This window comes from Citrus sinensis, chromosome 4 (assembly GCF_022201045.2).
Source record: "Citrus sinensis cultivar Valencia sweet orange chromosome 4, DVS_A1.0, whole genome shotgun sequence".
NCBI lineage: Eukaryota > Viridiplantae > Streptophyta > Magnoliopsida > Sapindales > Rutaceae > Citrus > Citrus sinensis.
The window spans coordinates 21,626,100-21,649,805 of record NC_068559.1 but is presented as its reverse complement, the minus strand read 5'-3'; the positions used below and the strand labels follow the sequence as shown (position 1 = coordinate 21,649,805).

General features: G+C 35.9%; 3 protein-coding genes across 4 annotated transcripts; 1 reads left to right on the top strand and 2 right to left on the bottom strand.

Moving 5' to 3' along the window:
- Positions 1-66: 66 nt before the first annotated feature.
- LOC102630968 (uncharacterized) lies at positions 67-1,933 on the bottom strand. The gene is made up of 2 exons (XM_006484543.4): positions 1,700-1,933; positions 67-335 (listed from the first exon to the last, which is right to left on the bottom strand). Exons 1-2 carry the CDS (start codon positions 1,843-1,845, stop codon positions 212-214), a joined length of 270 nt encoding a protein of 89 aa, XP_006484606.1. The 5' UTR covers positions 1,846-1,933; the 3' UTR covers positions 67-211.
- Positions 1,934-2,376: 443 nt separating this feature from the next.
- Positions 2,377-13,846, bottom strand: LOC102631270 (V-type proton ATPase subunit H). Of its 2 annotated transcripts, XM_052440082.1 has the most exons (13): positions 13,683-13,821; positions 13,549-13,558; positions 13,169-13,246; positions 6,836-6,961; positions 6,583-6,685; positions 6,436-6,506; positions 6,259-6,326; positions 6,038-6,155; positions 4,868-5,029; positions 4,443-4,568; positions 4,109-4,234; positions 3,055-3,234; positions 2,377-2,915 (listed from the first exon to the last, which is right to left on the bottom strand). In XM_052440082.1, the coding sequence occupies exons 3-13, from the start codon at positions 13,196-13,198 to the stop codon at positions 2,667-2,669; spliced, it is 1,359 nt and encodes a 452-aa protein (XP_052296042.1). In that variant the 5' UTR covers positions 13,199-13,246; positions 13,549-13,558; positions 13,683-13,821; the 3' UTR covers positions 2,377-2,666. The 2 variants fall into 2 exon arrangements, with proteins under 2 accessions (XP_052296042.1, XP_052296041.1); XM_052440081.1 differs by lacking the exon at positions 13,549-13,558 and having other exon boundaries at positions 13,683-13,846.
- Positions 13,847-17,544: 3,698 nt separating this feature from the next.
- LOC102630172 (uncharacterized) lies at positions 17,545-23,160 on the top strand. The gene is made up of 5 exons (XM_006484540.4): positions 17,545-18,213; positions 19,074-19,336; positions 20,778-20,895; positions 21,651-21,859; positions 22,590-23,160. Exons 1-5 carry the CDS (start codon positions 17,818-17,820, stop codon positions 23,041-23,043), a joined length of 1,440 nt encoding a protein of 479 aa, XP_006484603.1. The 5' UTR covers positions 17,545-17,817; the 3' UTR covers positions 23,044-23,160.
- The last annotated feature ends 546 nt before the right edge of the window (positions 23,161-23,706 follow it).

The following is a 23,706-nucleotide window of genomic DNA, read 5'->3' as shown; positions in this document are numbered from 1 at the left end:
TGGCCATAGCAGCACATGTCGAATTCATCCCAGATCAACCCCAGGAAAAAAAAGAAAAAAGAAAAATGTTGAGAAATGAAGAGATAAACTGATGAAAGACCTGAATTATACAGTGGTAGAACAGTGGAAATGATGTGGGTCACAGGAGGAGACACGGAGATTTCTATAAATTTAATCTATAGTTACAGGTGATTAGGAGGTAAAAATGATGTTAATCATCATCATAAGAGACATGGAAGCCAGTGATACAACCAGAGGCATCCGCATCCTCGGCCCCGCAGCAGTCGTAAAACTTGGCAGCATATGGTGGATCATCAGGTCCCAATTCATAGTACCTTCAATGAATCAAAAACATGGAGCATCAACTGACTGAGCTCAGTCCAACTCATGTTATGAAAAGCGTGATATGAAAAGCTAGCATAGAATAAACTAATTTTTCCACATTTTAGACAATGATATCCATTAATTAGTTACAGATCAAAATTTGTGCACTCACACTCAGACACAAATTATTTTTCTACATTTTAAACTGCAAGCAATGACATCCATTAGTTAGCTACCGATCAGAATGTGTGCACTCACACCCAGACACAAATCCCACAATATCAAAAAGAGTCCATAAATGTACTCCCACCCCCACCCCCCCAACACACACACACATGAAAGGAGTAAGTGAATAGAAATGTCTTGCAAGGAGTCTAACCTCGTGTACAGCATTACAATGCAGTAGAAACCTAATTACGAAAAATTAAAGGAAATGAATAGTGAAACTCAAAAAGTAGATTTTGTATAAACTGAAAAATCCAGGAAACAAGAATGAGAAACTTTCAGCTTTTAGCTTTGTTATCAACAGTTCCACTTCTTAAAATTCTGTCCCTGTCAACCCAGATATTTGAAGGCAAACAAAGAGGTGCTTTTGCCACACAAAACAAATTACAAATCCTACCATAAGTGAGCTTTCTTCAATATGCAAACAATAGTACCACCCACGGTATACTCATACTATAAGAAAAACAGAAGATTAATACAAAATCAGTTGATTTGTAAGTAATACATGATATGCCATCAGTAGTTGCGGTGCTTGTGGCAAATGACGTTTTGAGATTAGCAGTTTAGCACCTCTGTATAACAGCAATAGTACTCCAGTTGTTGTACAACCATATGAAGACATTGTGGATGCATGTATTAAATGTAATTATCAACTTGTCCGGCAGTTTTCAAAAATAAATATGTAAGTGGCCGGACTTCATTAGATTATTGTACGGATGGCGTGGTAAAACAAGTCTCAGCATGAACTCCTGAAACAATTAACCAGCTGGCTAATGGAATAATTATTTAACGGCATCTAATTATTGCCGTTGTACATTAGGATTTCTAAGTCATCCAAACATAAACAAACCCAAATTAAATGAAAATTGATACATGGAAAAATAACAAAACAAAATGAATACCCAGCGAATCTGATTACTCGATGCTTTGTAAATCAAAGAATCCTACCAAACAGGACTGGACTCAGAGTTTCGTTCAACTCCTAGCTGCCGTGAATTTTATTTATTTTTTACAATTTTTTTTTATAATAATTAATAACATCCAATAAAAAATGCAAAAGAATCGCAAGGATAAATGAAATAAAAAATCAAATCAAATCGAAGAAAAGGGTATGCGAAATGATGATCGAAAGAGGGAGCAGGGTGGGTACCTTTTCTGGTCGTCGTGACGACGGCAAACGAAGAAGGAAGGGTGAAAGCGGCAAGAAGAAGAGCTGTTTGATGAAGCTGTGTACGTTTGCTTACACCTCTTGCACACTTTCTCCTTCTCCTTGTCCTTTATTTTCTCAGTCTCCATTCCTTGTGTGTCTTCTTTTGAGCGATTTGCGATCGCCGCTCCGCGAGTACTCGAAAGCTTTAAAGTTTGCCTGAACCGGTCCGGAATAAAACATAGACGACAAGTCGTCTCAAATTAGATGAACCTTTAAGCGACGCGTGGTTGGAGTAACAGTTGCACTTTTCCGGATTAATACAAAATTCATCGTTCAATCAAGATGAAAAATTAAATCACTATTAGTGATACTAAATGAATCAAATAATTTTTAACGCATTTACAATTAGTAAATGTTTTCAACAACAATCATCAAATTTTCAAAGAATTCTTTAATAAGTGATTAAAAAAGTGCTACCATCACGGAGATTTAGTTTACTCAAATCAATGGAAATAAATTGCCTTTTGGAAGTATACAGTACACAATCAATGTTTAATTCCGCGCTAATTATAAGCATTTCCCCTGAAAATATTGAGAATTCATTTTGCAACTTCAAAAGAATAGATGATAATGACGAGCCTGAAAATCCAGCTTCAGTCAGCAGCTAGATACAGAAATGAACAAAAACAGATATATATCATGCGCTCGAGTAGTTTTCATATCAAAGGTCAGTACAGATGGTATCAATTTATTCCTCGTCTCAAAAACAAAATAAATTTCCAAAATATGGTAAAAAATCAACTAATTCTTCACAGTACTTAAAAAAATCCAACAGACGAGTTCCCCTGATTCATAAATTCCTCCAATGATTGATAAATAAATAAACAACCTAAGCACAGCCAAACTGGAATCAAATCATTACAAGCATTTCCTTTGTAAACAATTCTGGACCCCATAGAAAGAGAATTCAGGCCTGCAAAAAGCTCGCGTACTTTGCGCCTAGGAAAAGCCTTTGGATGCAGAGTAAGGCGCTCTTGGTAACCTCGGTATTCTCATGGTTCATCAATTTCATCACCCGTTCCTTGGCTTTGAGGTCCGTCACAATGACCCGCCCAGCTGGATGGTACTGGATAAACTGTGACAGATCAAAGCAAGCGACAGCAAGAGCTCGTGGATCACTGGATGTATCCAAAATTGTTAAGAGAACCCTTAGAATCTGAGAGAGAAGATTATCCATTAGTATTACAGAAACTTTGTATTTCTGTATACAAAATGATGCCGAGTCACTCAGTGAAGTTAAAGCAGAAAAATGAAAAATAAAAACTAGAAACACTGTCCATGGGGAAAAGATATACCTGGAAATCATTTTCTTCAAAGTTTGTGATATTATCACGCCAGAATAGGGGATCTTTGTGCATGGGGGACCAGTCGAGATGGCCAAGGAGGACTTCTTGCTTGTACTTGTCGAAAGAACTCAATCTCTTAATATTGTCCTTCAAACCTTCTTCCAGTTGATTCAGACCCTCTAGTAAATCCTAAGAAGATATTGAAATCTATTATATGTAAATGTGGCAAGATGATGTCATCATTGTGTTAAAGGTTAAACAAAATTCAGCAATGGTGGTCAAGACTCAATTCTTTTTGGCATTATTCAGGAGCCACCCAAACTCAATCTAATATCTTCCATTATAAGTTTGAAGGCTCAAATCTTCATTTTGTGTTGGATACCAAGATTCCACAAAAGCAGTATACAGCTTCAGTTCATCATGAGGAAAAAGAGTCAAGCCTTGGCAAAATTGAATGGTTCAAGGCCAAAGAAAATGTGGTAATAAAAAAGGCACAATTAATTGAGTTAACATTGCTCAGATGACAGGTGCTTGAGAATTAAATAAAGCAGGCATTTGTCAGCCATTAGAGGTAACATTGTCCTAGGATAAATGTGTTAAGTTGTCAAAGATAGTGTAGGTCCGTGCAATAGTAGCCACCACTTTCGCCGGCCAGAGCTTCAATCAAAGTGTGGATTGCAACAAAATTATTCCATGCTGAACAAAGGAATAATAGGGCGTAATGGTATCAAAATCATAATTGACTAGCCGATCCCAAGTATGGGGTAAAAAGACTCTGGTAAGCATACCTTCTATCATCAATTATGCACCAAAACAACACTAATATTCATATAATGAACAAACATAACAGTAGTTTTTGTCATCACACAAGCAACTGACTATTCTACCACACCATACTTCACAGAAGCTGAAGTAAATTTTAAATCCATATAAAATGATTACCAAATGCACCAATCAGTAGCAAACAGCGCCATCAACTCCCTTAATTTTACTCGATCTATTAACTAAATAATTATGCAATCAGCCGAAAAAGAAAAACTAAACAGCGAGCAACTTCTCTTACCTCATCACTCCATGCTTGTGCTTTTAAACTTTGAACAACTTGAGGTAGTCCAAGGTCTATCATCTGAGCAGCAAAATTACCTTTGGGAAGCAAGTTCCTAAGGATCAAGACCACCACCCTGACAACCTAGCAGGATAAGCCTATCTCAATAACCATATGAACAAAGGAACGAATTCTTTTGGATAAGAAAATAGCCTACTTCTACCACAAGCCAATATATATATTTATATATATGTATGCATAACAAGTTAATAGTATTCAAGTGGATGACACTCATCTTGTGCAGCAGTGAGCCTTTACTAACATTAAATACTACCAAGAAACTAGATCTCACCTTCTCCTTTGTGGAACTCTTAACAACATCTATTAGTCGTGGCAGGGTTCTAGTAGTTGCCAAGTACTCCACTGCAGGTTCATAGTAAGACAAGAGCCAGACGCAGAGACATGTTTCATAAAGAAGCTGTTACAAGGAGGAAAAAAAAAAGATGTCAATAACATAATTCCGTTATTCAATTAATGTTTTGCTCACCAAGTGAAATGAGAATTTCATTTATGAGTTCAGAAGTAAAAGGTTGCAGGACAAAAATGCTGAGTTTTACCAAAATTCTAACCCAGCATGGCACCTGCTAACTAGCAGGGTCGGCAATTGAACCCCCCCCCCCCCCCCCCACCAAAAACAAAAAAAAAAATTGCAGGATTGGGTGCCCACTTATGTGTTGAACTACATATAAATTAGCTATCTAGAATATGAAATATTACCTGGATAGATTGCTGCGTGGATGCAGGTGAAATTAAAGGGGTCAACAACTTCACCCCATCTGCTTGAACGAACGAAGATCTCACCATAGGTTCCTTCAGTAATGCTGCAAGGCAATTGATAGCAACTGGAACGCCACGACTAGGATGGGAAGGCTTCTTCAGCTACACACAATGTAGGGCATCAGGACTATCATGTATGACAATACCATCACAGAAAAACGTACCTACCAACTGATATTGAAAATGTAATTGCAAAAACACAAATGGAGCATTCATTAAAAGGAAAATGCAAGACTTCAAAGCACTCTACGTAGAAAAGCATTTCTCACCTAGTCCAGAGTTATAAAAGAGTGGTAAAATATCAACATTACTTTAATTAGAGAAAAATAAATAAATAAAAGAGTGCAACGGTTCCAGCAAAAATACAACAACCATTCAATGGGCTAGGGATAATAGATGTAGAATATGAGAATCAAAGAGCTGAAAACAAGAAGAAATATGCAGGCAATTAAACCTGACTTTAGGATTGATATTCCAACATCAATTAAGAAGGAAAAAACAAGATTTGGCAGAAAGATAGGACTGTTGAATTAAGGTTTGTCCATGATCAATTTGATATTTAAGAGCAAAAACTTGATGCGAAAGGCTAAGGAAAAAAAAAAGAGGAAAGATAGACTCTCAATATCACACCTAGGATCAGGATTATTAGAAGATCCTAAATGAGCTCAGAATCTGAACATCTATACCACTCAAATTTCGAGCACTATATCAACGTGTATAAAATTCTTGTTCTCCTATTCTTAAAGACCCAGTGATTTCTGTAAAGTCCATACCAAGCCTGAGAATGCCCCTAACTACTAAACAAAACAAAACAAAAAATGGAAAATTGAAAAGAAAACTAGTGTCTGGAAAGGCTATGCAACATAATATTATTAAAAAGGCAAGTTACTGGTGAAGGTTCCAAATAAACACCATAAAGAATTTAAAAACCTTATGTTCAATTTTTTTGCACACTAAGTCAATTTTTCCGTCAAACTTCTTTTATGCATCATTAAAGAAGGCTTTCAATTTCCTGATAGTTCCTTAACCAACACTAACCGAGGCCCAAATTTTTCAGAAAGAAAGAAAGAGAGAAGGAAAGACAAAGTATGGAACTAGCCACATACTAACCTGTGCACAAAGCCATTCAACCAATAATTTTAAAACATCATCAATGGTAGTGGATTTGCTTTTTGAATTTGAGGCTTCCCCATTAGCAAAAAAGCGATCCTGTGGTTTTGGCCTAGCACTATGATTACGGAAAATATTGCACAATCAGTAACTGAATGTAACAAAATATACCAACCTCCAAACTATTGCACCTTTGAGCAAATGGATCATGTTTTAAGTACCTTACAATCGAAGCTAATATCTTACAGCTCTTTTCTTGTATGAACCAATTACCTTTCCACAGCAATCTGAAATTGGAAAAGATAACATATCGTTTTAGTTAAGAAAAGAAGATAAGATATAAACTGTAAAAGGATCAATGATTTCAAATTCTAACAATTTTGCATAAGTACTTAACTTAAGAAAGGTTCGTAAGTATCTTCACTTGCAAGAGATTTATCATGGAATAATCTGGCTCTCTTTGGATTGGCTGACAAAGGAAATGAAAAGAGGTAAATTGTCTAGTGTACATATTCTATCCAAAAGACCATAATCATTCCGCTTACCTGTCAGCATCTCATCAATTAAAGCCAGAACATATTCCACTGTTTCTTCCTTATATATGTCTCTTAAAATGCTAACAAACACCCGGACATAAGATGGACCATCCTGTAAGAGTCAATTAACTCGTCAATAACATTACTGACTATTTAAAATGGTAAGTCATATCAATCTTCTACTAAAGTTGTAACAGGCATCAAAATTAGCTTTCTGGTACATTTTAAACGAATGGAACATATAAGAGCCATGCAACATTACATCATCCAGCAATTGAGCCCGGTGACTTTCTGATCTGTTATCATATCGTCTTAACAGCTGAAGCCCTGTTCCTGAAATCAGCTTCGTTGTCATGTAGGTCTCCCATGGGATGTCCCTCTTCAGAACCTATGGAACAAAAGAAGATGTTAACCAAAATCCAGATTGACTAAATTAAATCCGTTGTAACAAGAAAACATTTTTTTTTTCAAAATCACACAATATTTCAACAAAAATACAATCATCAAAAGTCAAGAAAAACTAAACATAGCGGCAAATAGAATCCGGCTACATTAGCCATCATCAAGTAAACACACTAGCATTATTGAGCAGGACTAATCTACCATTTCCTTTCACTTTCATTTCTGAACAAACACCAACTAAAACTAACTAGTAACAACAACAAATACATTTACCAGATTAAGCCAACTTCCAATACTTCATGTTCCCAGAAAGAAAATGATACAACCCCAATATTACAGTTAGACAAGCCCAACTCAGCTAGCTCTATCAATAGCGAGGAAAAGGCCCAGGCAAACTCAAGTGAGGCTATCCAAAACCGACCCCAAGATAACATCAAGCCAAGTCGCGTAAGGAAGCCTCCCAAATGGTTCAAGGATTACACACACTGAGCATATATGAGCAGAGGATTTGGTTTCTAACGGCTTTAGCTATTTAGAGAATAATTTTTTGTTATAGAGAGAGGTTGTTATTTAGTTTTGACAGCTGTGAGCATATTCTTGCTGCTATAAGTATTTCCATGGTTGTATTTGATGGGGGATATATAAAATTCTGGACTCAGTTTCTTCTTCTTCTCTGAAATTTTCTCTCTATTCTCTCTTGCCATTCACTCGTTTCTTTAAAATTCTGGGAGCTTGCACTTGCTTGAAAAGTGTGGAAACCTTGCTGTTCGGTGTGCTCACCAGCGGCATAACATTGGTGCTTTCATTGCTATTTGCTCATCATGGCTGATTCGGAGATTCTAGATGCCATTAAAGCTTTACAAACAAAACTTGATAGTCAAACGGTCGCAGTTCATCACACGCTGCAACAATACATGCTTACCGTGGATTCTCGCTTGGAGGACTTGCGTTCTCAGATCAAGGGGTTACCTTCCGGTCCAACAAATGGACTTTCGAATCCACCCCCGTTTCCACATATATCTGATGGTTCATCGGGCACCCATGACTCCAATCCTCTCTTGCGAACAATGAAACTCGAGGTCCCAAAATTTGATGGAACTGACCCAAACGGTTGGGCTTTTCGCATCAATGAGTATTTTGATTTCCATGGCACATCCGAAGCTCTTCGTCTCCGCATCGTGTCTTTTCATTTGGAAGGTCGCGCTTCGGCTTGGTACCAATGGATGAAGGCGAATGATCTTCTTACCAGTTGGAAGGATTTTCTTCAAAATCTGAAGTTTCGTTTCGGAGCTTCCCTGTACGAGGACCACCAAGGCAATCTATCAAAACTTACTCAGAAATCAAGTGTGGCAGAATTTCAAACTGAGTTTGAGGACCTCATGAATAAAGTCACAGGTATTTCCGAGCCTCTCCTTATCTCATTTTTTATCACGGGGTTGCGAGTGGATATTCGTCGCGAGCTGTTGCTGTCACGGCCTTCCTCGTTGATGGAGGCATTTGCACTAGCTCGTATGTTTGAAGCACGTGGAGATGAGAGTAAAGTTACGTCCAGACCTTGGTCTAAGTGGACCCACAAAACCACCACACCATCCTTTCACCCTACTACAACCAATCACAGCCCTGCAAGTGCCCCTGCCATCAACCCACCTCAACCTGCCCCGTCCACTTTACCTCCACTTTTACCAACGCCATCTCTACCTATTAAGCGTCTTTCTCCTTAAGAACTTCGTGAAAAAAGGGAGAAAGGACTCTGCTACAATTGCGACCAGAAGTGGAGCAACTCTCATAGATGCCGTAGTAAGTTTCTGCTTCTATTAGGAACAGAGGATGTTGACGAGGCGATGGGTCCACCAATTAATTCTGAGATCTCCGATGTTGTTGAGGAAACTATTATAACTGGTGATATCTCCAGTTTAAATGCATTAGCGGGCCAAAATACTCCTCGCTCTCTACGACTCCTTGGTGAAATTAATCAACAGCCCGTGCAAGTACTTATCGATAGTGGTAGCACTCATAATTTTATTAAACCCGCTGTGGCTGAAGTTTTGGGGTTAGCAGTACAAGACACTACCACATTCCGGGTATATATCGGTAATGGTGATTCTTTAGTTTGTCGATATGTTTGTTCCCAAGTCGCCTTATCTATGCAAGGCCATGTTTTCTACATCGACCTTTATGTTCTTCCTATTGAGGGACCGGATATTGTCCTCGGAATTCAATGGTTACAGCTACTTGGCAAAGTCTCTCATGACTATGCGGCATTGTCAATGGAATTTTTCTATAATGGCTCTCCTGTCTTCCTGCGAGGTGATCTCTCCTTGTCTCCAAGACCGATTTCTTTTCATCAATTACAAGCCCTCATGTCCCATGATCAAATCCACGGCCTCTTTGAATTTTTCCAGTTGCATACTACCACAGACGCGCAGGATACCCTCTCTGTTCCAACCACTGCTGCTAAGTTTGACTTCCCACCCGATTTGCCATCTCCTGTACTTGCCCTTCTTCATCAATATGAGCAATTATTTCACACTCCATCTTCCCTACCTCCTCATAGACTTATTGACCATCACATTCATCTTCTCCCAAATACTAAACCTGTCAATGTTCGCCCATACCGTTATCCTCACTTCCAAAAAGCCGAAATGGAGAGACTAATTACAGAAATGCTTGATCAAGGCATTATTCGCCCAAGTCAGAGCCCATTCTCTTCACCTGTGTTGCTGGTTAAAAAGAAAGATGGCTCCTATCGTTTTTGTGTAGATTACCGAGCCTTGAACGCGGTAACAATTAAAGACAAATTTCCGATACCAACTACTGATGAGTTATTAGACGAGCTTGGTGGTGCTTGTATTTTTAGTAAGCTGGATTTGCGAGCGGGGTACCATCAAATACGAGTATGTGACAGAGATATTTATAAAACAGCCTTTCGGACTCATGATGGGCATTTTGAGTTCCTTGTTATGCCTTTTGGACTCTCTAATGCCCCTTCCACATTTCAAGCGACAATGAATAGGCTCTTTGCTCCTTATCTCCGTAAGTTTGTGATCGTTTTCTTTGACGATATCTTAGTGTACAGCACTTCTTTAGAAGACCATTTTGAGCATTTACATAGAGTATTTGATTGTCTTCATACTAATCATTTTTTTGTGAAGCTCTCAAAGTGTTTTTTTTGCCAAGATAACATTGAATATCTCGGCCATATTGTTTCCTCTTCTGGAGTTAAGGCTGATCCTCACAAGTTGGTGGTCATGTCTAATTGGCCTACGCCGTCTACCACAAAACAATTGCGAGGATTCTTGGGTCTCACAGGCTACTATCGTCGCTTTATTAAAGGATATGCTTCCATTGCTGCCCCTCTCACAGATTTATTGCGGAAGGATTGTTTCCATTGGTCCTCCGCAGCTGACACGGCCTTTGCTGCCTTAAAACAAGCCATGAGTGCAGCACCAGTCCTTCGCTTGCCAGATTTTCAATTGGATTTTGTTATTGAGACGGATGCCTCGAATGTTGGTATTGGAGCCGTACTGATGCAAGCTGATCATCCTATTGCTTATTTTAGCCGAAAATTGGGTCCTCGCATGCTTGTCGCTTCTACTTATATCAAAGAACTTCATGCCATTGCCGAAGCAGTACATAAGTGGAGACAATACTTGTTAGGCCATTTCTTTATTATCCGAACTGACCAGAAAAGTATTCGAGAGCTCCTTCAGCAGGTTATCCAAACTCCAGAGCAACAATTTTATGTTCGTAAATTACTGGGGTATCATTTCAGGGTTGAATATAAGCCGGGTCGAACTAATAGTGCAGCTGATGCCTTATCCAGAGTACATCAAGTTGATGTCCCTGAATTATATGACCATTATCCTGCTACTATGTTACTTGCTAGCTGCCCTATTCCTGAATTCCTCTTTATTCTTCGTGCGGAAAATCAGTCCTTACCGGATCTCTTAGCTCTCCATCAGAAGTATTCCTCTGGTTCTGTAATGTATCCATATTCGGTCTCGGATGGAATCCTACGGTTCAAAAACAGGTTCTTCATCAGCTCTCACTCTGTTTTGAAGCCTTCTTTATTACAAGAATTTCATGCCACACCAGTCGCAGGTCATGCCGGAGTCAAGCGGACATTAGTTCGTCTATCCACTCTCTTTTATTGGCCAAATATGCGCAAGGATGTGGAGTTATTTGTTGCCTCTTGTTTATTGTGTCAGCAAACAAAATACTCTACTCAGGCACCAGCTGGACTCCTTCAACCCTTGCCTATACCTTCACTAGTTTGGGAGGAAGTTACCATGGATTTCATTACAGGTTTACCATTTTCCCATGGGTTCACTGTTATCTTAGTTGTTGTTGACCGATTGACAAAATCAGCTCATTTTGGTGCTCTACCCACACACTTTACAGCAAGCAAAACAGCCGTTTTATTCACTGATATGGTTGTTAGGCACCATGGTTTTCCCCGTACCATAATTTCAGATCGTGACTCTATCTTTCTTAGTAGCTTTTGGAAGAAACTCTTTGAGTTAAGGGTACCACATTGAAGCATAGTACAGCATATCATCCTCAAACGGATGGCCAGTCAGAGGTTGTTAATCGAGGACTCGAGCAGTATTTGCGAGTATTCACACAAGCGAAACTGACATTGTGGTTCGATTATTTAGGCTGGGCTGAGTTTTCTTACAACACTAGCTTTCATACAAGCATCCAAATGTCTCCTTTTAAGGCCTTGTATGGTCGTGAGCCACCTGTAATCCCTTCCGATACCGGGAGCTCTACTTCAATCCAAGCACTTGATGAATTGCTGCTGGAACGTGATGCCCTTCTAACAGCCTTGAAAACCAACTTGCGAGCAGCTCAACATAGAATGCAGCAAAAGGCTAATGCTCATCGCCGTGAGCTAGAGCTTCAGGTCGGGGATCAAGTTTTGGTTAAGTTGCAGCCTTATCGGCAAATATCAGTTGCAAACAAATTATCCAACAAGCTAGCGAAGCGATATTATGGTCCTTTTCGAGTAACGGAGCGTATTGGCGCTGTGCCTATCGCTTGGATTTACCTCCTGACTCTAAGATTCATCCAGTCTTTCACATCTCACTTCTTAAACCGTTTCATGGTCAGGATGCCTCACAAGTTCATTCACTACCTAGCGAGTCTTACAATAACCAGCCTATGTCTATTCCCATTGCTATTTGTGCTCAACGTCAAGTGTTGGTTCATGGCATCCCACAATCCCAAATTTTAGTGCAGTGGCAGGATTGTGCTCCTGAGAATGCAACATGGGAAGCTCTTTCTGAATTCACTAAGCAGTACCCGAATTTTCACCTTGAGGACAAGGTGATTCCTCAAGGAGTGGAGGGTGATACAACCCCAATATTACAGTTAGACAAGCCCAACTCAGCTAGCTCTATCAATAGCGAGGAAAAGGCCCAGGCAAACTCAAGTGAGGCTATCCAAAACCGACCCCAAGATAACATCAAGCCAAGTCGCGTAAGGAAGCCTCCCAAATGGTTCAAGGATTACACACACTGAGCATATATGAGCAGAGGATTCGGTTTCTAACGGCTTTAGCTATTTAGAGAATAATTTTTTGTTATAGAGAGAGGTTGTTATTTAGTTTTGACAGCTGTGAGCATATTCTTGCTGCTATAAGTATTTCCATGGTTGTATTTGATGGGGGATATATAAAATTCTGGACTCAGTTTCTTCTTCTTCTCTGAAATTTTCTCTCTATTCTCTCTTGCCATTCACTCGTTTCTTTAAAATTCTGGGAGCTTGCACTTGCTTGAAAAGTGTGGAAACCTTGCTGTTCGGTGTGCTCACCAGCGGCATAACAGAAAACAGTTTGTAATGAACACAACTACAAACCATCTCTTACTTGTTACTCACGCTTTCCTTTTATAAAGAAGCCTTTTTGTGCTTCTGCTTATCTGAAAGCACAACAACTAAACTGTTCGGTACGTACCCACTTTAAATTGGTGACTAACGTTTGTCAATCACCTACTCACTTGTACTAGACAGCTGATAATTTGATTTCACAAGAGTGTAGATAAAATGTTATAATTAGAAAAAAAAAGAGCACATTTGGTTCGTTCTGACAAAATCAGAACACATAAAAAATGTAAATGCCTATAGTATGGTAATGTGCAATCATTGACGATAATAAAGCAAGCAAATCAACAGATTAAATCACATCACTAACCTGCTCTGTGGTAAGTTCAGCATGGTCCATTGATGCTAAAATACTCAAAACCTCACAAAATTACTCCAATTCAAATACCTGCAAATAGGAGAAAAATAAAATAACCATAATAAACTCAAACAAGTCAAATTCAAGTGAATCTAATTCGAGACTTACTTACTTCACCTCAGAAAAAATAATAATAATAAAAGAAACGAGATTTTATTCACAGCTTCCGAACAATCAGCAAGAAGGGATCAAACGGCTCAAATCTACTTCAATAGCAGTAAAAGTTCCACAGAATTTTACAGTTTTAAATAAAATTTCAAAAAAATAACTCATAATTCATTAGATTTTACAGAAATTCACAATACAGCTCTTACAAATGTAATGCGAATTACCTCCAAAATTCTGTAAAAATAGTGGAACAAAATAAAACGAGAGAAATAAGAATAAGTTTTCAGATTTAGTAAAACACAAAATGACGAAGCAAAAATTAATATAAAAATTTATAGAGCTGCGATCGATCGCGCACCTGAATTTTGTTTATTTCTCTTTCTTCCACCACTGTCTCGTTAATTCTGGCGAGAAGACAGTGCTCGTGAAGAGCTTTGAATCAAATGAAAACAATACAGATTTTGATTGGTCAGTTTGTATTGGGTGAGCTCTATGTATTGCTGTGTCGCAGTTTTTTGAATCTAGAACGTACATGTGGCTTGGGATGATGGGGAGGTACGGGTGTGAGTTGCGTGACAAAAATAATTTTATATTATATCCGAGATAATATAATTAATTAATATATATACGATAAGCCGAATTAAATTTAATATCATCACTATTTATATAATAATTTTTTAAAATAAATTTATATTTATCATAATATAATTTCTTATTGTATGATTAATAGAGTATCTCTAATATATTTATGTGTGATAGTGAAAATTTGTGGGTTAAGATCAATATTTTCGTTGATAGAATAAAATCAACAGTAATTTATCCTAATTTGTCATTAAATCCACATCGATTAACCAGAAGCAATCAAATTTTAATGTTTTCTTAGCACCGCAATAGTACTCATAAGTACGTTATTAACTTTACGGCCAAGCCTCCAGTTAATTTAAAATTAATTTTCTCATCCTTGATATTTAATTAAGTACTTTTATTTAGTTGGTTAAAATTTTAAGGAATTCGAATCTTAACTTCTAAATGAAATAGGAGGTTAAATATTGATGGGTCTTTGCTCACCCCTCCATATTTTAAGAAAATAAATAAAATAAAAAGTAACAATTTTGTTATTTTAGGTTTTTTTTTTTTTCCTTACAAAATGAAATCTTTTTAAAATATTAGCCTAGGTGGGGAAGAGATGAGGAAGCTTCTTCAGAATCGTAAATACATTAGCAAGATCACGATTTGTTGGGAGGCATGGTCGAGAACATATATGCACAAGTGGGCCATTCAAGGGGAGCCACGTGGGTCCACTAGCTGCTACGGGCTTAAATGATCCGGTCAGGATACGAAAGAGTCCACCAAGCCCATCAATTACCGTCCAAGCTTTGCGAGCAGACATTCTTATATATTAACCTAACCTACCAAAAGGCTAAAGCAGATATTTCTACCTTCTTTATTTTCTTTTATCATAAGTATCACCTCTTACAAATGAATTTATATTCACTTCATTAACAGATGGGATCTATTATTATTTTTTACATGTCTACATAAATTAACAATAGCCACAAATTCACCCAATTTATATCTTACCATACGACCTATTATAGAATACCAATAATATGATTGATTATTGTAGGTATAATGGTATGTGTGTGGGTTAAGTTATTATTATTATTTTTCACTTTCAGTCAATTTTTCTTAATAAATGATTTACTAAAGGAAGATTTCTTTAGTTAACTTGTCACAGTTAATCAACTCTCGTTTTTTAATAAATTATAAAAACGAAGAAAAAAAATTAATTTTCTCCTCTATTTAGTGCGACGGCGAAGAATCAAATTGTCACCATCTATTTTTTTTTTATTTTTTGGTGAAGCTTTCATTACAAAGTTTAATAATAAATAAATAATCAAGAAAAGTCTTCTCGGTATAAGCGACGGCTTAGATTGCCCGGTGATTTGTGGCGGTGATGTGTCCAAGTTCCATTCCCATCGCCATGGGTTGCTTCGTGCCTTTTCCTTTTTTATTTTCTAATTTTCTTTTCTTTTTAATTATCTGATCTCCTTTCCAATCGAGAAAAGGAAAAAGTCAAGTTACCTTGATAAATCCAAATTAGCTACATATACTAATTTTCTACTTTAAACTTATTTCTATTTATTGCGACTAAAAATGTGAAATATGTTTTCTTTTAATATTATAGAAATATATATCATGTCATAAACTCACAATTAAAATTAAGTGCATAAATATATTAAAAATGTCATGTCGTAATATACGATAAAAGTGAGAAAACTCACGATCATCCCATCTTTCAAGGGTAAGGAGAAGAAATAATTAGCATTTAACTAAAAAATAATTTTAATTAAAAAATCTATTTGACTTTTCAAAAAACCTCTAATGAAAGTTCTTTTCAAAGTTTATGTTAACATAAATTTACGATTAAAGCTCAATGAAGAAGCTTAAAATCAAAAGTCCAGCACAAAAATTTATAAGAAAATAAACTCACACAAAAAAATTATAAGAAATTAATCCACTTATATATAAATTTTTGTAGAGCAAATATCATCAAAATCCTTTTATACTAATATAATTTTATTCTAGTTATTTAAGTATCTCATCAATTTCAAATTATTTTCGAAGTTCATGGGAGAAGTTTTATCTGTTCAATAACAACTATTTCTTTTTCTATTTTACTACTACTTAATAGAAATCTAAAAAGAGTTCTGACAAACTTTAAATATATATATATATATATATATATAAACTTCAATTAAGTATCTTTGATGAATGAAATTAAGAATCCTTATTATTTCAATTGGTGCCGAAGAAAAGTATGATGAATAAATTCCTCTAAAACCCCATGCTCCTCATATATATATATATATATATATATTCGATATTCCCTGCTTCCTTAACATATGCTTAGCATCTAGGTATAGTCGAATTTGATTCTAATTTGACTATAATCTGATAGAATAAAAAAACTAGTGATAAATTCTATGATATTTAGATATGGTAATAGTGATATTCTCTAATTTGTATTGAAAAAATAAAGAGTAGGAAAGTCAAATAGTTTCTTCACAATATATACATACACTCTGCTTTAGGAATACAATACAATAAATTTCCAACAATCAGTAGAAAAAGAATAAAAATAAGCAAAAGGCATTCAGTAAGTAGATACTAAGGGGCTATTTATTTTGTCTGACTTAATAACTTAATTATAATCAGTTAAGTTAGTAAATTCATTAATTTTTTTCAACTTAACGAAAATTTTCAATAATTAAATTATTGAGTTATTAAGCTAATATATTTAGCTTTTTTCTTAATCTAAAAAATTTAAATAACATCATTAAAATTTATTCTCTAAAATATCATTATTTTATTAATTAAGTTTCATCTATACCCAAATAAGTTTAGTAATTAGCATTATTACTCATCTTTATAACTCATGATAATATAGTGCTAGAATATTTTTTTTTTCAAATTAGTATTATTTATCTTTATAATTTTTAATGAATATTTTTCAGATAAAACATCATAAACAACAATAGAATTGATTGACATATACTAATTTAAAATATTAAAAGGCTATATTCAATTGAGCATGATTATGTTATGAAAATATTATTTATGTTATTTGAGATGTTATCAATTGTTTGACAATTATAATTTATAAGGGTATAGACGTAAAAATAGTAGTTTTCAAATTTTGTTAAATTAAAAAAAAATTCATACATATTTTTAGTGATTCAGACAAAAAAAGAACATGTTATTTAGATTCAGACATTTAATTTTATTCAGAATTCAAATTAATTCCGGTTTAGTTAGATTTTAGATAAAAAAAAATTAACGCTACCTAAGAAAAGAGACTATGTTGATAAAAATAAAAAATAAAGGAAAGAAAAAGATGTTGATGAATCCATGCAGGACATCAAAAAATGATTTACTTGTTTCTGAAAATATTTTACTTTGCAAACATTATAGAGACTTAAAAACTTAAATTTGTTTCGATTCAAAGAATAAAAAATAAAATGAAAAAAATCCAGTATTTTTTAATAAATAAATAAATCCACCTGAAATAAAATATATCCTATTAACTAGCAAATAAATAAATAAATCCGGTAAATTAAAATTCTTCATCTTAATTTTCACCTTATTCTTGTCTTTTTTTTTTTTTCTCCCAAAAAATGAAAAATAGAATATAAATAGCCGGCACGTATAGACCGCATTGATTTATGCTAAGGAAGCGAAAGAGAGAGAGAGAGAGAGAGAGTTTCGTTATCCTCCTCCTTTCCTCCATTTGAAAATTCAATGCCGCAAAACAGAGAGGGCGTGTAGTTTCTGTTTTTGGTTCTCAAGGCTCAAACTGAACGTTAAGTTTTTGTGGATGGGCATGCACGCTTCTCCACCATAAGCGAGAAGCCAAAAGAAGCAGTCAATCATCAAACGTATAACGCACACGAAATCTACATCCAAGAATACTTCGCAGAAGAATCACTAAAATGGCTCTCTCTCTTCTTCCTGTTTCCTCTCCTACATTCCCTCTTCATCATCCTCCCTCTTCTTTATATCACCACCATCCTCACCGCACAAAGCTCCAAGCACTAGTCTTTCGAAAATTTTCTCTTGGCAAAGAACGGGTGAGGGGTGGCTTTATGGGGAAAAAGGGAGGTGGGTTTTTATGGGTGTCGCCGTCGTCTTCGTCGTCGTCTTTATCCGTTTGTTGGGCTAGTAATGGTGGGGGAGGGGATTTGGGGAGAGATAATTATGAGGAAGATGATGAAGCTGGAGATGAGAGCGAGGCTGATGATGATGGAGACGAATATGATGAAGAGATCAGTGGGTCTGCTTCTGTCTTGCCTGAGAGATGGGATGTCTTAGGCCTGGGCCAGGCTATGGTAATTTTGCTTCTTTTTTTTTTTTTTATGAAGTTTGAATCTTGTTTCTTGTCAAATGAAAAGCTTGGATTTTCGTTTGAATTCGTGTAGGAGAAATTGTACTACATAACAGATAAAAATTTTGAACTTTTGTGCTGGATTGTTAGTTCTGTATAATAATCAAATTGTTTGTGAAAAATATTATATGCTCTAGCTATTTAGAATATTTATAAAGTTTACAAATTACAAATCTTGGTTCTTCTTATATTCGCGCCTTTGGTAAGCTTTCTATTTTTTTTTTTTCCCCCATGTGGTATGGGCGAAGGGTTGCTGATTTCGCATTACAATTGGTCTTTGGAGTCATCATTTGAATTGAGTTGCTACATTGAGCATTTTGGATATTAAGTGGTATAGTTTGGGTATGATTCATTTGTGAGTAACTTTGTGTAGAGTACGGATATCAAACCGGGGTGTTCTAAGTTTAAGATAATGATGGGGTTCACGAGAAGGTTTTATTATTAGAATCTTATGCATGGAATGTGCTTGTTTACATTAAAATGGTTGATTTTTGTAGTAGTACCTCCATTCATGTGAAGGAATTGTCATTTTTTTCTTTGGGGTTGTAACTGTTTGATTCTCAGGTGTTTAATTGGTCCAGAAATTCATGTTATTTTTATTTGATGCTGATGTAAATGCCGCATGAGATAAAAATGTTGCAGTTCACCAGAAGGCTCTGTGCCAATATTTCTTATACCCGTTGAATAGTTCCCACATTTATTGGAGAATTATCTCCAACTTTGATACATATACATGTGATGTTATAGTATTATACATAATAATCATTTTATCTTGGCATTCCGTGTCTGTACTGGTATTTTTAGGTAGATTTTTCTGGCATGGTTGACAATGATTTTTTGGAGAGACTGGGATTAGAGAAGGGAACGAGGAAGCTTGTAAATCATGAAGAGAGGGGCAGGGTTTTGCGTGCTATGGATGGTTGCAGCTATAAGGCTGCTGCTGGTGGATCTCTTTCCAACAGTCTGGTGGCCTTGGCAAGGCTTGGGGGAAAGCCCATTGGTGGCCCAGCTTTAAATGTAGCCATGACGGGCAGCGTCGGGAGCGATCCATTGGGTGGCTTCTACAGGTTAGGCATTGTTTTGAATATGCTGAATTGGTGATTTTTTTTTATTTAAAAAACTTAATTACAAGAGCTTGTGGAAAACTTCTTTCTGTAGTGAGGTTGTGGCGGTTTAATTTCTTCTTAGGAAAGATGTTAATAAGGGATTCAGAGTCCCTTCAGTTTGAATAAATTTGTATTGGATACCTTCAGAGTTATAGTTGTGTCAGGAGCAATTAAGATAAAGCATTTGCAGTTTGACTTTCATAACCTCATCTGGTCGATGTTTATCTTTTGTGTTTTGTGGTTACTCATCAGCCTAGAGAAATAACAAGTAATTTTTTTCATTCGCATCTTTAGATGGCTTGTAGAGTCCAATGTTATTATTCCCTTTATCAGGATGCCATGCTTATGGCAATGCCAGAATCTGGGGATTCAAGATGGTAGTAGCAGTCGCCATTGTGTATATATAATGTCTTTATTAAAGTGGCTTGTGCAGGTTTAAAAGAATTTTCTTGGTACGGAATCATGATTAAGAAAGAAATAGTTGGTGGTAGTTCAATCTTGAATGGAAGACTGAAGTACTGTTAGGCATCTACTGTGTTCTAAAGAATAGGAAATTTTCTGTTTAGGCATTAGAGGTATGGTTTTCAAAAGAATAAGAAATACATCTGGAAATTGATGCATGATTTTGCAAAGCTTGACAAACCCATTGTTTGGTAGCTTGGGCAACTCTTTTGGGGCTATGCAATTTCATTGTGTGTTGTAAATATTAGGGGGGCATAAATTTGCCGCCCTCCACTCATGATCTTAGGTTGCTCTTGCCACTATAACTATTTGGTTGTCAACTAGTTATGTTATGCTATATATTTTGCTGTTTTTAGCTGTAACTTCAACTTATAATCTGAACTCAATGCCAGACTGAGTTTGATGCAGAGTTCACTATTCTTCCCTTGCTTTTTCTCTCTTGCTAGAATAATAATTTGAACAGAAGACAATACTAAGCTCTGCCAATTTTTGCCAATAGAAATTCCTAGCTCATGAGGATTATTGAGAACAAAAAATGGTTCTAAAATATGGTGCCCTCTGCAAAGGGAAACAAAGCAAAAAACTTCCAATTGATAATTACTGAGAAGAATTTTTTTGAAGTTCTAATAAGGCTAAAGAGGGAATCAAGCTGAAAAAGTAATCATTCAGTTAATTGATGCTTGAGACTCGAAATGATCTATCATTTTATACTGATTCCCAATTAATTAAAAGTCTTCCTGTTACGATACTGGTGTTGTAACTCCATCTGGGTCCTAAAACATTTCTTTGTTTGATTTAACATTCGTGTTTAGTATTAAACATTGAACTATTTGATCCTTTAGAATTGATATTCTTCTTTTCTTTATTTTTCCTTTTCTTTCATTGCTACTGCAGTTCTGTGATTTAGCTTAAAATCTACTGTCTTTAATTTGTTTTACAGGGCAAAATTGCGTCGGGCGAATGTGGCATTTTGCTCTGAACCCATCAAGGACGGCACAACAGGAACAGTGATAGTTCTCACTACTCCAGATGCTCAACGCGCGATGCTTGCATACCAGGTCAGCTTTCAAAGAAGTATTAGAAATAAAAATTAATGTCTTTTCATGTTTAAAATTTGCACTTTTCTTAAACATTATCTTTATGAAGAGAACAAGTTAAGCAACATTTATATTTCATGGGTGCTATCAAACCTTAACTAGTTAGATTTTTGCAGAACTATTGGTTTATGACTTCATGCATAATTTTCTTTGCTTTTATGTCGAATGACAATAGCATCTGGTACTTCTTCATTATTTAATATTATTTTTCCCTTCCACATAAGAATTATTAATTGAAGTTGGATTCTTTATTGTGTAGTAGGCTTGCATAAGCTCTCTGTTGATAAACTGTTTGGTTTGTAATTTGTTAGGGGCTTTTGAGTAACAAGAAGCTCACAAAGTTCAAAGGAATTTTACTTCTTGTGGGGAAAGGACCCACTAACACTTAGATATATATATATATATATATATCTATAAACACTATACAGTCCTACTTGGTGTTAGTATTTATTCTTAACTTCTGTGGTATCTCTCTTCCCTAATATGTTCTTTTAACATCTTACCTACATCACCAATGAGCTGGTGATAAAGTAAATTACATTAGTTGTCTGTGAAAATTGTAAACTATTTGCTACTTTTTAAGGGCACTTAGCAATTTTTCCACATAAATAACAATGAGTTCTTGTACTAATTAATACTTCTGTGTAGCATGCTTATATGGTGTATGATGTTAGTACTATCAGATATTAATATATTTGGCTCTTTGAATGTGTCAGGGTACATCATCGACTATCAACTATGATCCCTGCTTGGTTAACCTTATTTCCAAGACAAATATATTTATTGTTGAAGGCTATTTGTTTGAACTTCCTGATACAATTAGAACAATTACAAAAGCTTGTGAAGTAGCTCACAGAAGTGGCGCTCTGGTTGCAGTAACAGCATCAGATGTGACGTGCATTGAGAGACATTATGATGACTTCTGGTATGAATATTACATGGTTTTGATTGTTGTACTTGAGTTTAACTGAATTTGTATCCTCCATAAAATTGTTTCAATGTGAGTTTTTGATATCCCCAAGGTAAATTTTGTTTTTAATAGAATCCGTGAAGTTAAATAAGCTATCAAAAACAGCTGCGTCAAACAAAGTAGATTTTCTGATTTACTAGGAAACTTCATGTCACATTTGTCCAAGCATTAGGTAATAGAAGTGTATAAAGAAGAACAATGGAGCGGCTTTCTTTTTCAGAATCTTAATGTTTTCTTGTCTTAGAGACTCGTCCCTGAATAAGGTGAGAGAAAAAGTAAAAACTGCATGTCTTAGAGAGAAAAACATGCATAGGGAATGTGAAACGACTCAGTTTCCATTTCATTTGGCCATTGTGTCTTCATCCCTCGGACTTCCTTTTACATCCTCAATTCTATATTTTTGGCTTAATAGCATTGAGGTGGAACAAGATTCAGTCAAGGTAGATGTCAATATACGTTTTGAGAGTATTGATATAGTTGAATTTCATTCCCTTCAGAATAGTCCTGTTTGTGTAATTCATTTATACCAGGTATTTGATGCGCATGTTAAATTGATTCAATGTGATGATGACTTGTGTTTATCAATATGAAGGAAATGAAGGATCTCAATACTATGAAGTTCCTTTGGTTTCATTCATCAGATATAATATATGCTAAATATTTTTTTTGTCCTGATTTCACTCAGGGAAATTGTTGGAAACTATGCCGACATCGTGTTTGCAAACAGTGACGAAGCCAGAGCTTTTTGCCACTTCTCTTCAAAGGAAAGCCCAGAGTCAACCACAAGGTACTTAAGCCACTTTGTTCCCTTAGTTTCAGTCACAGATGGGGCAAGAGGCTCTTACATAGGTGTCAAAGGAGAAGCTGTATATATTCCTCCTTCTCCATGTGTCCCTGTGGACACTTGTGGTGCTGGTGATGCATACGCATCTGGTATTTTGTACGGTATATTACGAGGTGTATCAGACCTAAAAGGAATGGGTGCATTAGCAGCTAGAATAGCAGCCACAGTTGTTGGGCAACAGGGAACACGCCTTAGCGTTAGGCACGCCAGTGAACTGGCCGAGTCATTTGCATACCGAATCAAGAGTTCGACGGTCGGATCAGATATCAGTTCTGACCATATTTCGAGCTTGTAATGAAGCTCCCAGGATTCACCGGGGTGACTTCCTAATTCTTTTGTTAGGCATTATTCATTGTTAATAGCTTTGTAACACTGTACATTATGATATAATACATTACTTTGTATTTTTAAATCTGCCAAGTCTTGCTTCAATTTTGACGTTCATTCAAATGTCAAAATAACATACCCAAATGAGAAGATGACTTGGGAAAACGAGGTGTATTCGAGATTTATCATGGCGTCATGTCATGCTCCGTAATAGCTTACAATTTTATACACATCTAGAATTATTGATAGTGATAATAGTTAATAGATGGAACATACCGTATGATTGCATTAAATTTGCTTATAACGCCTCATCATTTGGCAATAATATGGCAGTTGGTCTCATTATTCAATATTCCAATGGTACATTATTAGAAAATTAAGGCTTCGATTCTGTTGGCCGTAATTAACTGACTGATACAGGTTGGGATAGCAGTATTAGGGTGGGATCTATATCAAATGGGTTTCAAGTTTTTAATCTGCTAGTTCAAGAACATGTTAGTTTCAATCATCTATATTTTATTTTCTGAAAAGTTTTTCTTTTGCTTTGGGTAAGATGATTAGAATTCTTATTTGATTTTACTTTCTTCAAGAGTCTTTGGTAAAATATAAATTGGTGATTAGTGGTTAAAAT

What these genes read in the sequence shown, in the direction of transcription:
- LOC102630968 (XM_006484543.4), bottom strand. Translation starts at nt 1,845, where the DNA reads ATGGAGACTGAGAAAATAAAGGACAAGGAGAAGGAGAAAGTGTGCAAG. An exon ending in CGTCACGACGACCAGAAAAG is followed by an intron (nt 336 to 1,699) that starts GTACCCACCCTG and finishes GATTCATTGAAG; the next exon opens with GTACTATGAATTGGGACCTG.
- LOC102631270 (XM_052440081.1), bottom strand. Translation starts at nt 13,198, where the DNA reads ATGGACCATGCTGAACTTACCACAGAGCAG. An exon ending in CTGAACTTACCACAGAGCAG is followed by an intron (nt 6,962 to 13,168) that starts GTTAGTGATGTG and finishes TTTGTTCCATAG; the next exon opens with GTTCTGAAGAGGGACATCCC. An exon ending in GGGCTCAATTGCTGGATGAT is followed by an intron (nt 6,686 to 6,835) that starts GTAATGTTGCAT and finishes TGACTCTTACAG; the next exon opens with GATGGTCCATCTTATGTCCG.
- LOC102630172 (XM_006484540.4), top strand. Translation starts at nt 17,818, where the DNA reads ATGGCTCTCTCTCTTCTTCCTGTTTCCTCTCCTACATTCCCTCTTCAT. An exon ending in CCATTGGGTGGCTTCTACAG is followed by an intron (nt 19,337 to 20,777) that starts GTTAGGCATTGT and finishes TTTGTTTTACAG; the next exon opens with GGCAAAATTGCGTCGGGCGA. An exon ending in GCGCGATGCTTGCATACCAG is followed by an intron (nt 20,896 to 21,650) that starts GTCAGCTTTCAA and finishes TGAATGTGTCAG; the next exon opens with GGTACATCATCGACTATCAA.